General features: G+C 44.9%; 1 protein-coding gene across 1 annotated transcript in view; it reads left to right on the top strand.

Annotated features, from left to right (window-relative positions):
• Positions 1–19,804, top strand: part of actn3b (actinin alpha 3b) — a 20,776-nt gene extending 972 nt beyond the window's left edge. Inside the window, exons 2-20 of the mRNA XM_056300757.1 lie at positions 64–183; positions 1,056–1,142; positions 2,853–2,940; positions 3,285–3,363; positions 4,250–4,331; positions 4,964–5,049; positions 5,530–5,622; positions 6,327–6,557; positions 7,732–7,879; positions 8,326–8,476; positions 10,561–10,669; positions 11,975–12,115; positions 13,167–13,349; positions 14,228–14,362; positions 14,799–14,978; positions 15,762–15,908; positions 16,557–16,622; positions 17,228–17,386; positions 18,224–19,804. Of these exons, the coding sequence (XP_056156732.1) occupies positions 64–183; positions 1,056–1,142; positions 2,853–2,940; positions 3,285–3,363; positions 4,250–4,331; positions 4,964–5,049; positions 5,530–5,622; positions 6,327–6,557; positions 7,732–7,879; positions 8,326–8,476; positions 10,561–10,669; positions 11,975–12,115; positions 13,167–13,349; positions 14,228–14,362; positions 14,799–14,978; positions 15,762–15,908; positions 16,557–16,622; positions 17,228–17,386; positions 18,224–18,382 (2,444 nt within the window). The 3' untranslated portion in view covers positions 18,383–19,804. The remainder of the gene's footprint in view (positions 1–63; positions 184–1,055; positions 1,143–2,852; positions 2,941–3,284; positions 3,364–4,249; positions 4,332–4,963; positions 5,050–5,529; positions 5,623–6,326; positions 6,558–7,731; positions 7,880–8,325; positions 8,477–10,560; positions 10,670–11,974; positions 12,116–13,166; positions 13,350–14,227; positions 14,363–14,798; positions 14,979–15,761; positions 15,909–16,556; positions 16,623–17,227; positions 17,387–18,223) is intronic.
• The last annotated feature ends 325 nt before the right edge of the window (positions 19,805–20,129 follow it).

Genomic DNA, 20,129 nt, shown 5'->3' with positions numbered 1-20,129 from the left:
TGGTCTGTGCTGCAGAGGGACTCTCAGATGATGGAAATGTGAAGGTGTTTGTGTGGTTTGCAGGTGAGAGGTTGCCCAAACCTGACAAAGGAAAGATGCGTTTCCACAAGATCGCCAACGTGAACAAAGCGCTGGACTTCATCTGCAGCAAGGGAGTCAAGCTGGTGTCTATTGGTGCTGAAGGTGAGCGCCACGGCCGCCAAACCTACCCTCCTCCTTTTCCTTTTCCCTCCTTTCTGAAAACGTCGGTCCCAATGGCCGGTATTCACAACACTTTGTCTTCACTTTATGTGGGGAATATGAGCGGAGTGGTGAAGTGATCCTGGTGATAGTAATAGAGATTTGGCAAGACAAGATAAAATAAGGGACGACTATTTTCATCCGTCAACAAGGTTCCACATCTGTGGCAAAAGTTTTTTTCCACCAAAAAAATGTTTTTTTTTCCACAGATGTGTCGATCGGACCCTTTAGTCGACAGGTTAACTTAGTCACCCATGGTGCGAGCGGCCTGGGTTTGCGTCCCGGCTGCCCCCTGAATTTCACTACATTGGAATTTAGAATTTTTAAAAAATAATCTAAAATTCAACATTTTTTAATTTTAAAATATTTAAATTTAAAATTAAGATGAATTAATTAAAATAAATTTAAATTAGAATTTTAAAATTCTGATTTAAAAATAAATTTTAAAATTTAAATTAGAATTTTAAGATTCTAAGCCTCATGAAGTCTTTTCGGTTGGCTTCTTTGTCTGACAAGATCTGAGTTTTCTCTGCGAACCCGTTCAGACGTTGAAGTGCAGGTGGTGAAGTGGTTTGTAAAATCAGTTTAACTCTCGTCAGTGACGGTCAGAAGCGTTCTTGGAAAAGTTTGCTGGTAGAAACCCTGTTGGCTCTATTGTCTCTACTGGCGACATGTCCGGTTTATGTTGAAAGCATTCGGAACAACGACCTGGTCATCCTTGTATGCATTCATTTTACTGTGTTACCTGTTGCCATGGTTACTGACTCTGTCTGTGCGTGTGTGTGTGTGTGTGTGTGTGTGATGATTCATTGCAGAAATTGTTGACGGTAATGTGAAGATGACTCTTGGTATGATCTGGACCATCATCCTGCGTTTCGCCATCCAGGACATCTCTGTTGAAGGTGTGTGTGTGTGTGTGGGGGGGGGGGTGTTATGTAAAAGAGAGAACAGTGGAGACGTCACAGAGACCACGTCCATGTTTACTTGGACAAATATAATCCATGTTCTAGCCGGGGGGTATTTTTGTTTCGCACACATGGAAGTTGTGCGTTTGCGTTGTTGTATTCTCATTTCCATGCCCCGGGGAACCAGCCGTACAAATGCCACAGTAAATACACAGCATAGGTTCAGCTCGCTCGGGCCTGGGCCGCTGGCTGTGCGTTTCCACACATCACACACACGTCAGTGAGCAGCTCCTGCAGGTCAGTGAGATGTGCGTCCTCTCGGGTCACTGATGCTGAGCGTGAGGAGACGGACCCTGCTGCCCCCCACCGAACACGTTCCCCCTGACCTTCCTGCTGACCCCCGCTGTCTCCCTCCCGTCACACGGCTTCGTTTTATTAGAAATAATTAATTCACTATGACTCCATCCCTCCCTCGCCCTTCACTTCCTCCTCTCTTCCTCCCCCCCCATTCTGACATTTTACTCATCCTCTTCAGTTTTGTTTTTTGCTGCACTTCCCCCCCCCCCCACGCTCACCACTATTTTCTACTCCGCAGATTTTCCCCACAACACACACACACACACGCACACACACACGCACACGGAACCATATTCACCTTTTTTGTCAGGCGAACAGACAGAAAGGCTTGTCTGAAAGCAGTATGGACACTCGTCTGGACTTCACTGTAGAGTTGAAGACGTTTGGGGGCGTCCAGGTAACGTGGCGGTCTATTCTGTTGCCTACCAACACGGGGATCGCCGGTTCGAATCTCCGTGTTACCTCCGGCTTGGTCGGCGTCCCTACAGACACAATTGGCCGTGTCTGCGGGTGGGGAGCTGGATGTGGGTATGTGTGCTGGTCACTACACTGGCGTCTCCTCTGTTCGGTCGGGGCGCCTGTTCGGGGGGGGGGGACTGGGGGGAATAGCGTGATCCTCCCACGCACTACGTCCCCCTGGTGAAACTCCTCACTGTCAGGTGAAAAGAAGCAGCTGGTGACTCCACATGTGTCAGAGAAGGCATGTGGTGGTCTGCAGCCCCGCCCCCCCCCCCCCCATCAGCAGAGGGAGTGGAGCAGCGACCGGGATGGCTCAGAAGAGTGGGGTAATAGGCCGGGTACAATTGGGGAGAAAAACGGGAGAGAAAAACCAAACAAAACAGTGGGACTCTATCTACAGACTGGTTTTAATTGCTGGACGGCAAATAAGATAGTGAGAGTGGGTTCAGACCAGTTGTGTGTCTGTATAATAAAGAGGCTTATGTGCAGTATTATTTATCTCTTGTTGTGCACCATTGTTTTCTGTCCTGTTCACATCAGCTGTAATGTTAATATTGACTTTCACCCTATATGTGCCCTTCTACACCCTCCAAGGGCATCATCTTATTTTCACCTTAAATATCCAGGTGTTTGTATTTAGTGTTTACTTGTATGTGTGTATGTGTGTGCGTGTGTGTGTGTGTGTGTGTGTGTGTGTGTGTGTGCATGCAGTGCACCAAATTACATTTCCCTGACCATTAAAATTGACTAGCAGCCAGAAGTCGAGATCTCTCTGGGAAAATGTCGTTTTGGCCCCATTTTAAGCTGTGACTCTTGCTGCTGAAGCTGAATAGATTACTAAAGAGAGAGCATCCCTCCTCCTCATCCCTCTCCCTCTGCCTGCTCCTCCAGAGACCTCCGCCAAAGAGGGCCTGCTGCTGTGGTGTCAGAGGAAGACCGCCCCCTACAGGAACGTCAACGTGCAGAACTTCCACATCAGGTGGGTTGGAGGCACCCCCTGGTGTCTCCGATGGAGATTTGCAGCGTTATTTTAATTTGGTTATGCTTTTATTTCTGCCTCATTCTTGTTTCCTGTGATGTAATGTTTTTCTTTTTTCTCTTTTCCCTATCTGTTTCCCCATCCCTCCACCTCCCCCTTATCTCTCCGTCCTTTGCTCATTTCCTTGGTCTGTCGCCCCACTGTTTTGTTCCCTCCCTCCGCTCTCATTGACTCCTTTCATCCTTTGGTCTCTCCTTCTTCCATCGCTATCTCTGTTCTTCTTTTCACTCCCACTCCCCTCCCACGGCCCTCCTCTCTCCTCCTCTTGTTGTCTGCTCTGTCAGTTGGAAGGATGGCTTGGCTCTGTGTGCTCTCATCCACAGACACAGACCTGACCTTATTGACTACTCCAAACTGAGGAAGGTGCTCTGAACCTTCTCTTCTCTGCCTTTACTTTCTCCCCTCCCCTCCCTCCCACCAGAACAGAACCTCACACGTTCTTCAAATTATCCCTTTATGTCATTCTGCCTTTGCACCCATCTCATTTGGCTTTTTTGCAAAAGGAAAACACATTTTTACCTTCATCTAAAGGTGCTTTGGTACAAGATGTGCAGTCGAATCACACATATTTCTATGAATATGTGAAGTACTGGAGAGTAGTGCGAAGCATTGTATATGTCCACCTTTGTACTCCATACGGGTGGCTTGTGTTGCCAGTGTGATATGTTAAGTCCAGTACCAACGTACTGGCTGTATAATCCAGCAGGGGTTCAGTATGAAGTTACATTACTGAAGCATGAGGATAATCACTTAGGTTCATGCTGGCAGCATTAGCATTACTGTTAGCATTAGCTTTTGCATTGGCATTAGTGTTATTAGTAACATTTCACCAAGTACGATATTATTATCAGTATTATTATTATTATTATCATTATTATCATCATCCTCATAATTATTATTATCATTATTACCATTATTATCCTTATTCATCATCCTCATAATTATTATTATTATCATTATTATTGTTATTGTTATCATCATTATTATCACTATTGTTATTATTATTGTTATTATCGTTATTATTATTATCATCATTGTTATTATGATGATGTTGATGGTGAGTTAGTAGTTGTAACAGTCTTTGCTATATGATCTGGTTAGTGTTGGAGGGTAATTGAGCCAAACGCATCCCAGAGTGTACAAGTCTGACAATTAGTGTGTGTGTGTGTGTGTGTGTGTGTGTGTGTGTGTGTGTGTGTGTGTGTGTGTGTGTGTGTGTGTGTGTGTGTGTGTGTGTGTGTGTGTAAAGGATGACCCAATTGGCAACCTGAACACCGCTTTCGAGGTGGCTGAGAAGTTCCTGGACATCCCTAAGATGCTTGACGCTGAAGGTGAGAATGTGACGGGAAGTGCATGTGTGTTTTATTTCTGGAAAAACGACATCAGAATAACAAATTCTTCATTTCCCAGCTCCCTTTCACTTTAGTTAACGCAAACACGCACATGGACGAGACAACAGACATTCAGTTGTGTACATTTCTGTTCTGAAAAAGCTATTTTATAAGCAGAGGTGACTTTTAACCTCGACAGTATTCCATCTAACACATTTATTGAACAACAGTCTTTACAGAACACACACACACATCTGTTAAAGCCTTTGCCTGTAAATTATTGGATTTGTTGTTTTCCATGCAGAACAACAAATCCGTTTTAAGCCCGGTTCATCCGACACCGGTCAAATTAAACAGCACGTCTGTATCCTGTCTGCCTCTGCCTACTGATAAACACACACACACACACAATGGTTGACTGAGCCGCTCCTACTCCCACCTGTCTCCAGACAGACAGGAACCAATACTCTGGATGTCTGAACGTTGAGAGCTGGAAATGTGAATAAAAAGGCAGAACGGGATGGTCACATATATGGATCGATGAGAACGTAGCTGTCGTGTGAGGATGGTTTCCCCACGCAGTGTTTGAGCACACACATGCAGGTTGTCTGACTGTGTCCTTCCCCCGTCAGACATTGTGAACACCCCCAAGCCTGACGAGAAGGCCATCATGACCTACGTGTCCTGTTTCTACCACGCCTTCGCCGGCGCTGAGCAGGTCAGACGCCATGAATGAGTGTAGTCCTGTATTACGCTTACAGCATGCCCCAGACACAGCCGGGGCATGCTCTCAGTTATATGTTGTGTGTGATAGTGTTGTATGAAGTAGAGGTCAGTGTCGTGTCAGTATGACTCATGTCTGAATACACCTGCATTTATTCACAGGTCACTGACACACCTCATCCCCTCTCATAATAACTTTATATCAACTGTCTCTCTCTCTCTGTTACGTGCTGTCTTTCCTCTCTGTCTGTTTCTCCTCTCTGTCTGTCTCTGTCCTGCCTGTCTGTCTTTCTTTCCTCTCTGTCTGTCTGTCTTTCTTTCCTCTCTGTGTCTTTCTTCTCTGTCTGTATGTCTGTCTGCCTTTCCTCTGTCTCCGTCTGTCTTTCCTCTCTGTCTATCTATTTATCTATCTGTCTGTCTATATATCTGTCCATTTGTGTATGTGTCTCTCTGTCTGTCTCCCTCCTCCTGCCAGGCCGAGACAGCTGCCAACCGTATCTGTAAAGTTCTGGCCGTCAACCAGGAGAACGAGAAGCTGATGGAGGAGTATGAGAAGCTTGCCAGTGAGGTGAGAAACGACTACCACCATCCTCTCCTCCTCTCCATCTGTTCCTCCCTCCCTCTGCTCACAAAACTCCATTCATTCCATCTATTCACTCCATCTATCATTCTATCCATCCATTCTCTCTATTCATTCCATCTATCATTCTCTGTCCATTCTGTCTATTCGCTCCATCGATCCGATCTTCTGTCTCTTCCGTCTCTTCCTTCTGTTCATGTCTGTACCAAACCAACCCGCTGTCGTCCTCTAGACTCTCAGATGGATTTTATGATTGACAGTAGGACCACCACAGGTCCCACCAGTGTGACCCCAAGACAGGAAGTTACATTTCACAACAGCGTTGAACAAGATGGGAGGAAATGCAATATACAAACACATGTGGATTTGTTGTAGGATCAGGATTTGGTTTATTAGCCACATTTGCACATAAAATGATTGTGACACCCTTAGAGAAGTTTACTTTATCCCACCGTTACTTTAATCTTTTAATCCAGAAATAAGCGTGTGTACTGTTAACCCCTTTTCCCATTACCAGCGGAGCTCGTACACAAGTTTTACACTGACACAAAACCATTTGAGGTGTTGTGGTTTTCTGTTGGTCTGTAGATCTGTCGCCTGTCTGTCTGAGCACCTGTGTACTGTAGACAGGTAGTCTGCAGATATAAACATAACATGCACACTTGAACCAAAGCGTCTCTCTGCCCGTGTAGCTGCTGGAGTGGATCCGTCGCACCATCCCCTGGCTGGAGAACCGCGTGGCTGAGCAGACCATGCGCTCCATGCAGCAGAAACTGGAGGACTTCCGTGACTACCGCCGCGTCCACAAGCCCCCACGCGTCCAGGAGAAATGCCAGCTGGAGATCAACTTCAACACCCTGCAGACCAAACTGAGGCTCAGCAACAGGCCCGCCTTCATGCCTTCCGAGGGCAAGATGGTGTCGGTGAGTTGGACGTATATTCAGTATTGTTATGCCACTGAAAACCTGCATCCTGCTGTCTGAGCTGTCCAGATGTGGTGGACCACACTTGGCCTGGTCAGACCTTGTCACATGCTACATACTTAAAGTATTTAGTGTATTTTCATACTGTTGGTGCACACTGTTCAGTACGAGGCATGCAGTGTGCACCGCGTACCATGAACGTCACAGTTGACAGACTTGCATCCAAGTGGACGTGAGCCGTTGTAGCTCCAGAAGAACTTTCTCTCTTTAATTTCATCCATTTCAGTTGAGCCTTAGCTCCTCACCAAAGTTTGATTGACCAATTTCATGAAATTGTTGAAAAAAATGTTTTGTTTTTTTTTGTTTTAAATGGTCAAAAAATGAGGGTGTCCAGGTGGCGTGGTGGTCTATTCCGTTGCCTATCAACACGGGGATCACCGGTTCATATCCCCGTGTTACCTCCAGCTTGGTCAGGCGTCCCTACAGACACAATTGGCCGTGTCTGCGGGTGGGAAGCTGGATGTGGGTATGTGTCCTGGTCGCTGCACCAGCGCCTCCTGTTGTCGGTCGAGGCACCTGTTCGGGGGAGGGGGAACTGGGGGGGAATAGCGTGATCCACCCACGCGCTACGTTCTCCTGGCGAAACTCCTCACTATCAGGTGAAAAGAAGTAGGAGGTTAGTCCACATGTATCGGAGGAGACGTGGTAGTCTGCAGCCCTCCCCAGATCGGCAGAGGGGGTGGAGCAGCAACTGGGATGGCTCAGAAGAGCGGGGTAATTGGCCCAGTACAATGGGGAAGAAAAAGAGCAACAAAAAAAAACATTTGAATTTACTAATGTTGGCTGCTGTTCCTCTCACTTTGTTGTCCAGCATATTGCTTTGGAAAATTTTCCAGCTGGCTGGTTGTTTCTATGGAAACGACAAAGATGCAAAGAATTATGGGACGGATTTGATCTTTTAGTGACCATGAGCTCCATACTGAATATGCAAACACCTCCCTTTCACATGCTAAATTAGCATACCGGTGGTATGTGGTATGAAGTCGGACACAGCGTATTTAAACAGTTCTGTTAAGTTCACACGCTGGTCCCTGCAGACAGCTGCTACTAACACTCACAGAGCCAGCAGGAAGCTGTGGCAAATGTAAACGTGTTACCGTCTCCCTGCCTGCAGGACATCGCCAACGCCTGGAAGGGTCTGGAGCAGGTGGAGAAGGGTTATGAGGAGTGGCTGCTGACGGAGATCCGTCGTCTGGAGAGACTGGATCACCTGGCGGAGAAGTTCAAGCAGAAGTGCTCTCTGCACGAGGCCTGGACCGCAGGTATGGAGGGAGAGGAGGAGGGAGGAGTGAGAACGGGTGAACAGCGCATCTGTGTGGCTTCCATGCTGCTGCAGGGTCCTTGCTCAAAATACCGAATGTGTTCAGTATTTCACCCTAGCTCAGTGGCTCATGGGTCAAAATCTGACTTTTGACCCTACAGCATGTTGTTCTCCCTCTTTCTCTTCCACCCCTTCCCTCTTTTCTATCTCCAGCTGATATGCTGTCAGGAAATGCAGATGAATTAGGATCTGTCTTGACTTAAGCTCAGAAGTAAATGAGTCGTACAAAAAGTCAGATGATACGAGATCTGTAAAATCTCACAAGTTCAAATCTCAAATTTGTCTTTCAACAGCAGGATAGTGTTCACATACATTTTGGTGTGTGTGTGTGTGTGTGTGTGTGTGTGTGTGTGTGTGTGTGTGTGTGTGTGTGTGTGTGTGTTTCAGGCAAGGAGGACCTGCTGTCACAGAAGGACTACGAGTCAGCCTCCCTGATGGAGATCCGAGCTCTGATGAGGAAACACGAGGCCTTCGAGAGCGACCTGGCCGCTCACCAGGACCGCGTGGAGCAGATCGCCGCCATCGCCCAGGAGCTCAAGTAAGGACGCAAGGCTTTAGACGGGCGGAGGTGGAGAACTCGTACGTATTCAGGCGAAAGAAACAGAGGGGTGGGATGGTCGACACTGAAACACATGGAGAGAAAAAAGTGGTTTCAAGTAATGAAGACCAGGAAGTGTGGGACACGCTTAGTTCTCTGTTGCTATGAGGGAACGGCATCCATCTTACTTTGTAAACTGTAAATCCTCATCCGATAAAGTCATTCATACAAATATAAGAATTACTACTGTTAGTTAGAACTTGTGGCTTTTGAAAAGTGAAAGTAAAGAAATGACACCATTTTAATTTAAGAAGTGATGGATATTGGCCGTGTCCATCCTCTGTAAGTTCATAGTTGATCCGTCTTCATGTATCTGCCTTCCCATTCATCCCAGCTAAGTAGAGATGGCTCCTTCATGTCAGGAGAAAGGGATGGAGAGAAAGAAAAGAGGGAAGCAGCTTGAGTCCGGCAAGAAGGAGGAAGAGGAGATCTGGGGGGGACGGGGGGAGAGAAAGTGGGGATTGAAGTATTCTCTCGGTTGTGATGGCTGCAACAGATGCATGGCGGGGAGATCATACGCGGATGTGATTAAAGCAAAGAACAAAAGAAGCGACAGACTGATAAGAATGTTAATGAAGAGGATGAAAGGATGCTGTGTGAAGGCCTGGCTCCTCTGATCTGGTCCAGCCTGATAAATCCTGAATGGTTTTCTACATGAGTCATGGCCGACGGCGTTCATCCGATGTGATGTTCAATCCAGTTTTACACAAACACTGAGTCACGTCAGTCAAATCTCTTGTGGGGAAACTTGAAAGTCTGACTCGACTTGTCCTCCATCAGCGCCTCATTTGTAAATCATGACATCCTCAGAAAAGAGGTGGTGGTCCAGCGGGCGACTGTAAAGGGAGAAGTCCTGGATTGTATCATTACATCGATGTGACAAACAAATTAGACACCACAGTGGTGTTATATTGTCATGATATAGACTTATCTTTGACATTTTTTATTACTATTGCTGTGGCTGTGTGGGTGTAATCCCTCCTCCGACCACAGTATGAGTTGCAATGGCAGAGTGGCGCTGTTCGTCCTATCACAGACAGAAATACAGACAGATGGACAGATATTCTTTCCATTTTAGTTAAGAGTCATGGATGTATGGTTAGAGAGGAGAAGTGGGCGGAGCCGCTGGTACCCGGATGCGTTTTCCCCCATTGGAAATTTTACTTTTAACGAGTTCCACAACTATATTCAACACAAACACTGGCGCCTCCCGGATAATTCCATGATACTGTAGGGTTAAACCATGACCATCAGTTATAAAACTTACAACTTTGTTTCTGAGAAATCACGTTTTATAGTCTGTTGGGTATGTCAAAAACTACAGTACCCATGAGCCTCGCTGGCTGACACCATGGAGAATCCACCACTGTTTCACAGACTAAGGGGAAGTGGTAGAATGCACATCGATGCAGTTCAGTCCGGTGGTGGCAGTCAGGAACAAAAAAAACAACACACCTTGGTTGTTGTTCTTGAATCTATTAAAATCACGGCTCAAGGTCAACTTTATAGTCAATTTACAAGATGTGCAGTGAAATGAGGTGGTAGGCCCTCCGGTGCTGCATCACAGTAATAAATAACAAAAGAAAAACGTTAAACATACAATTAATTTAATTGTATGTTTTTGACTAATTGATTTACGTGAACTGCTGTTATTTTATCCAAATAGTTTAGCTACAAAGCTTCACCAGCGTGGCAACAGACTTTTAAGCTCTGTGATTGGATGTTTCTTAAGCACAATGCATGTTGGGACTTAGCTCCTAAATATATGGTCACTTGTACATGTTTGACTTTTTTGAAGGGACCAGTTTTTTCACCGCAGTAGTTTGTTGTTCTGATGACCCACCCGGGAGAGTTTCACCACCACCACCATGTGTCTCTTCTGATACAGAAACAGATATAAGTCAATATAACTTGAACTCTTCACCGAAGTCACGTGGAACCTTCATGTAAGACGAGCCGCGTCATGTTGGTGTCCTGGGTAAAGACAAAACATGTGAGTGGTGTGTGTGTCTCTTCATGTCTAGTGAGCTGGACTACCATGATGCTGCCACAGTCAACAGCCGCTGCCAGGGCATCTGTGACCAGTGGGACAACCTGGGGACCCTCACCCAGAAGAGGAGGGATTCACTGGAGGTACAACACACACACACACACACACACACACACACCTGTAAACCCCGGAGACATCACACACACACACAAAGTAGAGCAAAGGATTAGCAACTAAGCCAAACTAGTGAAACTGAATTTTTTTTTAAATTGATTTTTGGTTTTGATTTTTTGAAGCCTTTAAGTGCCAGACTTTATACATTCATGAGAACATACATAAGTACTTTATACATTCATGAGAACATACATAAGTACTTTTTACATTCATGACACCATACATAAGTACTTTTTACATTCATGAGAACATACATAATTACTTTTTATATTCATGACACCATACATAAGTACTTTCTACATTCATGACACCATACACAAGTACTTTTTACATTCATGACACCATACATAAGTACTTTTTACATTCATGAGAACATACATAAGTACTCTACATTCATGAGAACATACATAAGTACTTTTTACATTCATGACACCATACATAAGTACTTTTTACATTCATGAGAACATACATAATTACTTTTTATATTCATGACACCATACATAAGTACTTTCTACATTCATGACACCATACACAAGTACTTTTTACATTCATGAGAACATACATAAGTACTTTTTACATTCATGTGAACATACATAAGTACTTTTTGCATTCATGAGAACATACATAAGTACTTTCTACATTCATGACAACATACATAAGTATTTTTTACATTCATGTGAGCATACATAAGCACTTTTTACATTCGTGACAACCTACATAAGTACTTTTTACATTCATGAGAACATAAGTACTTTTACATTCATGAGAACATACATAAGTACTTTTTGCATTCATGAGAACATAAGTACTTTTACATTCATGAGAACATACATAAGTACTTTTTGCATTCATGAGAACATAAGTACTTTTTACATTCATGAGAACATACATAAGTACTTTTACATTCATGAGAACATACATAAGTACTTTTTGCATTCATGAGAACATAAGTACTTTTTACATTCATGACACCATACACAAGTACTTTTTACATTCATGAGAACATACATAAGTACTTTTTACATTCATGTGAACATACATAAGTACTTTTTACATTCATGACAACATACATAAGTACTTTCTACATTCATGACAACGTACATAAGTGCTTTTTACATTCATGACAACATACATAAGTACTTTTTACATTCATGTGAACATACATAAGTACTTTTCCACTACATTCCCCCCCATCTCTCAGATGATGTTTCTGGCTTGTCGCGGTGTCGTAAGTGACGGCGTGTCTTCTTGTGTGTGTGTGTGTGTGTGTGTAGCGTGTGGAGAAGCTGTGGGAGACCATTGACCAGCTGTACCTTGAGTTTGCCAAGAGGGCGGCGCCCTTCAACAACTGGATGGACGGAGCCATGGAGGACCTGCAGGACATGTTCATTGTCCACAGCATCGAGGAGATCCAGGTACACATGAACCTGCAGCACATGAAAGCACGTGCATGTGCTCCCCTTCTGTGTGTAAATGAGCTGAAACAGTATTTGCATACACCTTTTTTTCTTTATTTTAACATTCCTTGGTACCAAATGGGTGATATATCCACCCACCCATCCATCCATTATCCAAGCCCCGTATCCCAGTCAGGGTCGCGGGGATGCTGGAGCCTATCCCAGCAGGCATTGGGTGTATGTAACACAATAATTTTAATTTAATAATTTTGATTTTAATTGGGCATATGTAACACAATAATTTTAATCACACTCCTCTACCCATCTTCCATCAGAGCAACAGACATACTTACTACATTCAAGAAAGGCCAACAGCCTTCCTTTTCCAGGTCTACCTTAATCCAGACGGTCTCGGTCTGTGGACATGACTGTTATACTAACTTGTGGCGTTGTCGAGCTGAATTTTAATTTGAATCCGTTACTTGCATCACTACTGGTGGTGCGATTAGACTAGCTGGAAATGAAACGCACCCTTGGCTGTCATTTGATTCCCATCTTACAGTACAACTAGTATTTAGTACTGTAAGATGGTAGCAGAGTCACAGTTATCTGCCCACACGCCACTCTGGATACAGGAAAACAGGAAGTGTGTGTCGTTCTTTTGCATGTGGACTTGCTTCAAACCGAGTTGTGCCCTGATGGAGTGATTTATTGTTATCATTATTAATATTATTATATGTAGTTGCTAAACTCTGATAATGTTTTAGTTCCCATTCGCCCTTGATTGTGATCTGAATATTTCCTGAATTGCATCATAAAAACTCTTCACTCTGAGTTCTCACCCGTCCTGAAAATGGACGTGATTTTTACCCTCTAACTCGTTTTCTCTCTCCTCTCTCACCTCTCTCCTCCTTTCTGTCCTTCTCTCTCTCCTGTTTTCTCTCTCGTCTCCTCTGTCGTCTCTCTCCTCCTCTCTCTCCTCTCTTCTTCCTCTTTTCCTTCTCTCTCTCTTCTCTCTCTCCTTCCCTCTTCTTTCTCTCTCTCGCTCGTTTTCCTGTTACCCATCCAGAGTCTGATCACAGCTCATGACCAGTTTAAGGCCACACTGCCGGAGGCCGACAAGGAGCGCATGGCCACCATGGGCATCCAGAACGAGATCCTGAAGATCGCCCAGACCTACGGCATCAAGCTGTCTGGGGTCAACCCGTACACCAACCTCACCCCTCAGGACATCAGCAACAAGTGGGACGCTGTAAGTCCAATCCCACACACCCAGAACCATCAGGACAAATGGAAATGCAGCCAGACTGGAATAGACACCCGTAGCAGGTTTACCTCCCTGGACTGGTAGTTTTCCCAGAACCCCACATCATCTGCCAGTTGACTTGGTGTGACGGGGAAATGCCAACGTATCGAACTCTGCATTTGGTCATTAGGCTAATTATGAAGACATTGATAGACGGGTCAGGAATAGGACAGCACATTTAGTGTCAAGTGTCCCCTCATACAGTAAGCCACAAGTGCTCCTGGGGAATTAAAATAACTCCACATAGGAGGCTCTCTTTCAGTGTGGCTTTAGTTTTCCTACGTGTATGACCGTCTTTTCTGCCGCCTCGACAACAAAAAAATTAATAAATAGGAAGTGTTACGTTTCTTACATACGTAGAGAGGCACTCTCTGGGTCAGGTTCTTGTTGAGAATAGAAATGAAAGTTGATTCAACACCTGACGCAGCGTTTCCAGAATGGAGCTTTTCCCCAGCTCTTCTTTATATAGACAGTGTGTGTGTGTGTGTGTGTGTGTGTGTGTGTGTGTGTGTGTGTGTGTGTGTGTGTATGTATACCATGTAATCTCTAAAATTAAGATAAACAGGTACAGTAATTTGAAAAATAGACACGTGTCTTAATTTAATAGAACCTGGCCCACCTGTACTACCAGTACTATATGAGAGGTTTATTTACTAACACACAGTCACAATGAGCCATTCATACCTTTTAAACGAGTCGGTCAGAGGGTCACGAGACCTGAGGTTTCTGAAATGACATGACATTCCCCTCCCTAGTCCATGTAATTCATTAAAGACTTCTCATTCACTTTCTCACCCGTCATGCCTCTCTGCTGCCACCTGCAGGTGAAGCACCTTGTGCCCCTCAGAGACCAAATGCTCCAGGAGGAGGTGGCCAGACAGCAGGCCAACGAGAGGCTGAGACGCCAGTTTGCTGCCCAGGCCAACATCATTGGACCCTGGATCCAAACCAAGATGGAGGTACAGTGCGGCTGTCACAGTAAACCAGGCCATCAGCAGTCACAGATGGACATGGAAACTGCTCACATGCTAACGTCAGTATGCGACGTGGATACCACACGCTCCAAGCACTCGCGTTAAGGACTGAAGTCAGTATGGTGGAGTTTAAACTGGTGATGCTGGTGCATCGACATACTGACACCTTAGTTTCACAACATATGTACACCATAATGACAGATACTAACACAAAGTGTGAAGGACCAGCCACGCAGGGCTGTGACTTAACTGTCGTTATGTAATTAATGTTACATAGTTACTTTTTAGGACTCTACTTGTCTTCTTTCTCACTCATTCCATTCTTTCTCTGTCGCTCTTTTTCTTTCTCTTTCTTACTTTCGCTCTCTCTTTATTTCTGCCTCTCTTTCTTTTTCTTTCTCTCTTTCTTGTTGCGCTGCAGGAGATTGGCCATGTGTCGGTGGACATCGCCGGCTCTCTGGAGGAACAGATGAACAACCTGAAACAGTACGAGCAGAACATCATCAACTACAAATCCAACATCGACAAGCTGGAGGGAGACCACCAGCTCAGCCAGGAGTCGCTCATCTTCGACAACAAGCACACCAACTACACCATGGAGGTAGTCTCCATTTTTGACCCGCATCCCTGTCGGTTTCCACACATAAGTCGCTGCTCTTCCTGGGGTCCACACATTGACTAGAAATGACCATTAGCCAGCACAACACGCTTTAAGGCACTGAATGAAACAACTCAATTAAGACCTGAAATAAATATTATTATTTAAAGAAAAGTGGAGTAAATACAAAATGATAAGTAAAAAAATAGCAATGATATCTCAAAAGCAGAAATAAGATGTCCAGCAAAAAGAGCAACAACTAAAGCTATACTATGGAGGTATGGAGAAGAGATCTGTGTGTCTGAAAGTCAGTTTTAATCAGGATGTCCTCATCATGGAGGACTCCATGCAAACCAGGTTAAGGTGTCAGAGAAACCCCCCCGGATGTCTTGTGTAAACGCTCAGACGTCATGTGGGTTCAGCACACGGCTAGTAAGACTGGGAGCACTGGGATGGCAGCTCATTACATCAGGTGTTTGTTAAAGGACCTTGTAGGTCTGATTCATACCGGCTGCCTTCCCAGTCACTTCCACCAGCTGGTCTGTGGAAGCTGATTTGGGCTTTACGTGTTTTTGTCTCTTCTGTATTGAAGAGTGACACCGGTGGAGGTTCTCAGCATTGAGTCTGTGTGACATCACACATGGCTCTTCCAGGAGACTGCATGTTGCCCCCTAGTGGCGTTACTATAGACATACAGAAACACTCACTACTCTGTCACTAATGGACACACAGGACTCTAACGTCTCTTACTGGACCTCAATCTGTTCTCTCTTTCTCTCTCTGCAGCATATCCGTGTGGGTTGGGAACAGCTGCTCACCACTATCGCCAGAACCATCAACGAGGTGGAGAACCAGATTCTGACCCGCGATGCCAAGGGCATCAGCCAGGAGCAGCTCAACGAGTTCAGAGCCTCCTTCAACCACTTCGACAGGGTGAGCTGGGTGCACAGTGACCACCACTGTGTGTGTGTGATACCCGTCTTACTCTTGGCTGTGTGATGTAGATCTATTTACTATCAGATTTCCACGCAGGGAGGAAGGAATCACCTAATGTGATGACATATGTGACCTCTTCTTCTTTTTTTGGCCGTGGATGTCTGTCTGATGTGTATGTGTCGTAACATTTGAAATTGAGCTAATATGTGGCCAAGAATCATGTTTCTGTCTCGAAGTTCGGATTGGCTTTAAGACCAAGACTGAATCTGAACATTTTCCTCACCTCGGTAACTGAAACACGATCACACCAGCTCAACTATGATTATTATTACTACTACTACTTCTATAATAATAAAAATAACTATTCCATATGCCTTTCATATGTTAATATACAATTTAATGTGCTTTACATCAGAATGAGGCAGTCAAATTGAACATGGTACAACAAGATGCAATTAAAGACGGTCTAGAAATGCTTTGGATGACAGAATTATGAATAATTTTAGTAACTTGAAAGACATTAAGAAAGAAGTAAGAGAATGAATAAACCATGATCAAGTAAAAGGAGGTTTGAATTAAAATATATTTTTCTTTAGTTAGTTAATGTTGCTGAATGGGATTCTCATGGTGTGGTTTGCTTTGCAGAAGAGAAACGGCATGATGGATCCTGACGACTTCCGCGCCTGCCTCATCTCCATGGGTTACGATCTGGTAAGATGAACACCCAGGCCGCAGCTGCCTTCCTGCCACATGCCGAATGACATGGGGATTATCAAGCATAATCCAGACCCAGATTAAATTATATCCTGACTTTGATACAGCAGGTGGTTTTAATTTTGCTCACTCGGTGGACTCGATTAAGGTTTTGAGGACCAAGTCATTTTCACTGTTTTGTTGTTTACATCGATCATTGTTGTATCAGTTAAAGGGTGCCTTATTCCTGTTTGAGTCATCAACAATTTATCTCATAATAGCCTTTCTATTTAAATCACAAATGTCAGCAACATCATTTGCATATTGAAGTCTGATATTTTTATCAGTATTTTGTAAAATATTACTTAGACACTTGCATGTTGCACATTATGTGTGTATATATATATTTGGTAGTCTCAACTTGTTTTTACATATGTAGTAGTTTAATTTGGTTAAAGTTTACATCTTAATCTAAAGTCTACTTTACTTGTTTTACCTGCTGCTACAACGACCATATTTCCCATGGAGATTAAAAGTGTTAATTTAAATATTGGGACCATAAAGCTCTCCACTGTTGAACCAGTTCAAGCCACTTTGTCCCCCTCTGTCCTACTGTTCAATAGGGTGAGGTGGAGTTTGCTCGCATCATGACCCTGGTGGATGCCAACAACACGGGCGTGGTCACCTTCCAGGCTTTCATCGACTTCATGACCCGCGAGACCGCTGAGACCGACACCGCCGAACAGGTCATGGCCTCCTTCAAGATCCTGGCCTCCGACAAGGTAATCGATACGACACTATCCCAATGCTGCTGTAGGGTTTTACCATCGACCAGTACCGCCACTCATATTCAGACAGGAATGTAGACTTCTGTCAGTTCTGGACCAACCCGCCGTTTTGTTTTTTACTTTTGAATTTTGACTTTAGCAGAAAATAAAATAAAGGAACACAAGATGACATTGCTAACTTTGCTGTTGATCTGCACAACTGCTAGACATTTGTTAGTGGTGTTTTACAAGGCATTTTTAAGTGTTACTAATTATTTCATTACAGTTAATAACTATTTCCATTATGAATCAGTAAAACGATGTTATTGTGCATTAACGAAGACATTTTAGGTTGCCAGGTCAATAGCTCACATTTTATCAATTCGAAAGCTTCCCAGTCGACATTCTCTCAGGAACCATGTGATTAGACTAAGAAAACTGAACCACTAATCACTAGCTAACTGTGACCCTAAACTGAACCGCAAGCTAACTTTAACTCTAAAATGAACTGCTAGCTAAATTCAGCCATAACTGTAACCACTGCAACAGAAGTTGCCACCATTGCTCCATGGAAATCGACTCTTGGGTGCGTATGCATTGCAGAACATTTTCAAGTGGTGTTATTGTTGTGCTGCTGGCTAAGACTGAATTGACCATCCTCGCCTGTCACGTGGGCTCCAAACCTGGCAACCCAAAAATCTTAATTAATGCACAATTTCACATTACTGACTTATAACGAGTTAACAGTACACAGTTTATAAGTTTGACTTTAAAGTGTGCCTTTTTGTAAAGTGGTACCACGAGTAGAAACACAGTGATAACATAATAAAATCCCCCCCGTCTCCCCCCCAGGCCTACATCACGGTGGAGGAGCTCCGTCGGGAGCTGCCCCCAGAGCAGGCAGAGTATTGCATCAGCCGCATGACCCGGTACGTGGGTGCCGAAGGGCCCGCTGGAGCCCTGGACTACATCTCCTTCTCCAGCGCCCTCTATGGAGAGAGCGACTTGTAAACAAAGACCCCCCCCCCTCCTCCCCCGTCATCCTTTGGTCCTGGCCTGCTGTCTCTCTCCATTGTGGAGAGAGGGATTTAAACACCCCTCCCATGTACCCGCTCCCCTCTTTAAGCTTATTTCTCTTTAAAAATCTTATTTTCTTCCCTCTTACCTTTACACACCCCCCCCCCAACACGCTGCCCAGAGAGGGCAAGGGCGGTGGGCTTTGCTCAGACCTCCAAGAGAGCCTGTTTGGGACTGGGGGGCTCTGCCTTCATTTCCACTATATTTCCTTAAAAAAAATGTAAAAAACAAAAAAAAGATCAGGAATGTACCCAGCGTGAGCACGCCGCGGGGGCCTGTCAGACATATCAAACAGAACGTGGTGATGAGGTAGACGAAGAAAGAAAAGCCAGTCATAAAACCGTGAGTCATTTTGAGCAAAGCCTCCCGCTCCTCTTCCTCTCTGCCCATGATTATTTTTGTTTTTGTAGAAGGGCAATTAAAGGAAAAGACGATGGGAATAAAAGAGTTTGTTGGTTGGTTGTGTATTTGTGCAGATGCCTGCATGCCGTGTTTCATGTGTAGTTACGCCGTCTCTGTGAGTCAGTGGATATTTTAAAAACCCCCCCCCCTCCCCCCCAACAAGTCCTCAAACTCTTTAACATCGCAAACGAATCGCCGCCACTTCCGCCGACGGAGGAAGGAATCCTCAAAGGACTTGAACCACAGCAGAAACCCCGGCGCTGTGCCGGTCTTCTCTCTGAGCCGTGTCGGTTACGTTACCGTTAGTCTTTAAATTACTCTGGAAGGGTCGGCAAATACCCGGTGGGGGAATGAGAGGCACCCGCTCAAGATTGGAGCAGATGTAGTGAGGGTGGCGTCATGGTGAAGTAGAGTACGATGAGAGAAACCACGGCTGGTTACAAACGAATTCAGAAGGACAGACTGGTAATGGCCAGATAGAGAGACCCCCCCTCCCACACCTCCCCTCTTTCTCGGCTCCTGAAAGGAAGGATGGGGGCTGCGCTACCACACACGTCAACCCACGGAGGTGACTTGTGTCGTGGAGGCCAGAGAAAAGTGTGGAGCGGTAGAAGTCGACAGGGCGTCAGAGAAGTGAATGATAAAATAGGATAAGCGGTGCTGTACTGGATGTGGGACTGCCGCGGGCCTGTGACAGTAAGCAGGTCAGGTTCTGGTCCCATTAGAAAAGACGGGTCGGCCATGTGACGCGATAATGGCAGCGTGGCGTCGACTTGTCGCCGTGCGTGGTGACGACGATTCCCTCATCGCATTTGTGATCCATTCAGCTCCTCCTCCTCCTCCCCAAGTCCTTCTGTCTATCATCGCCGATGTCACACATGCTCACTTTCACAACTTCAAAGTTTAAAAAAAAACAAACCGCACCTTGGAATAAAAAAGGAAGTTCTATTACTACATCAGTTGTTTGTGCTTTTTATTGACAGTTTTCATCTGCAGGAACAAGTCCGCTACTTATGAAATGACTGCATCATACCATGGAAATTAAACCTGTAACCTCAGCAGTACTAGTACTACAGTATTGGTACTACAGTACCGTGCAGTCTACTGACTGAGCTACACACAACCACAAGAGCTTCCAGGTGTAAGAATCTAATCACCAGTACTGAGGTTCAGGTTCAAATCATGGTCTTGTCTGGTTGGGCCAAATGTCACACTAGACAAGTCGTGTTGGGGAAGGGGGTGTAGAGCTGGTGGGGAGGGATGTCATAAGGGTGCTGTT

The sequence above is a fragment of the Lampris incognitus genome, chromosome 20 (genome assembly GCF_029633865.1).
Source record: "Lampris incognitus isolate fLamInc1 chromosome 20, fLamInc1.hap2, whole genome shotgun sequence".
Classification (NCBI taxonomy): Eukaryota; Metazoa; Chordata; class Actinopteri; order Lampriformes; family Lampridae; genus Lampris; species Lampris incognitus.
Note: the sequence above shows the minus strand (reverse complement) of the source record. Positions and strands in the feature narration are given on the sequence as shown.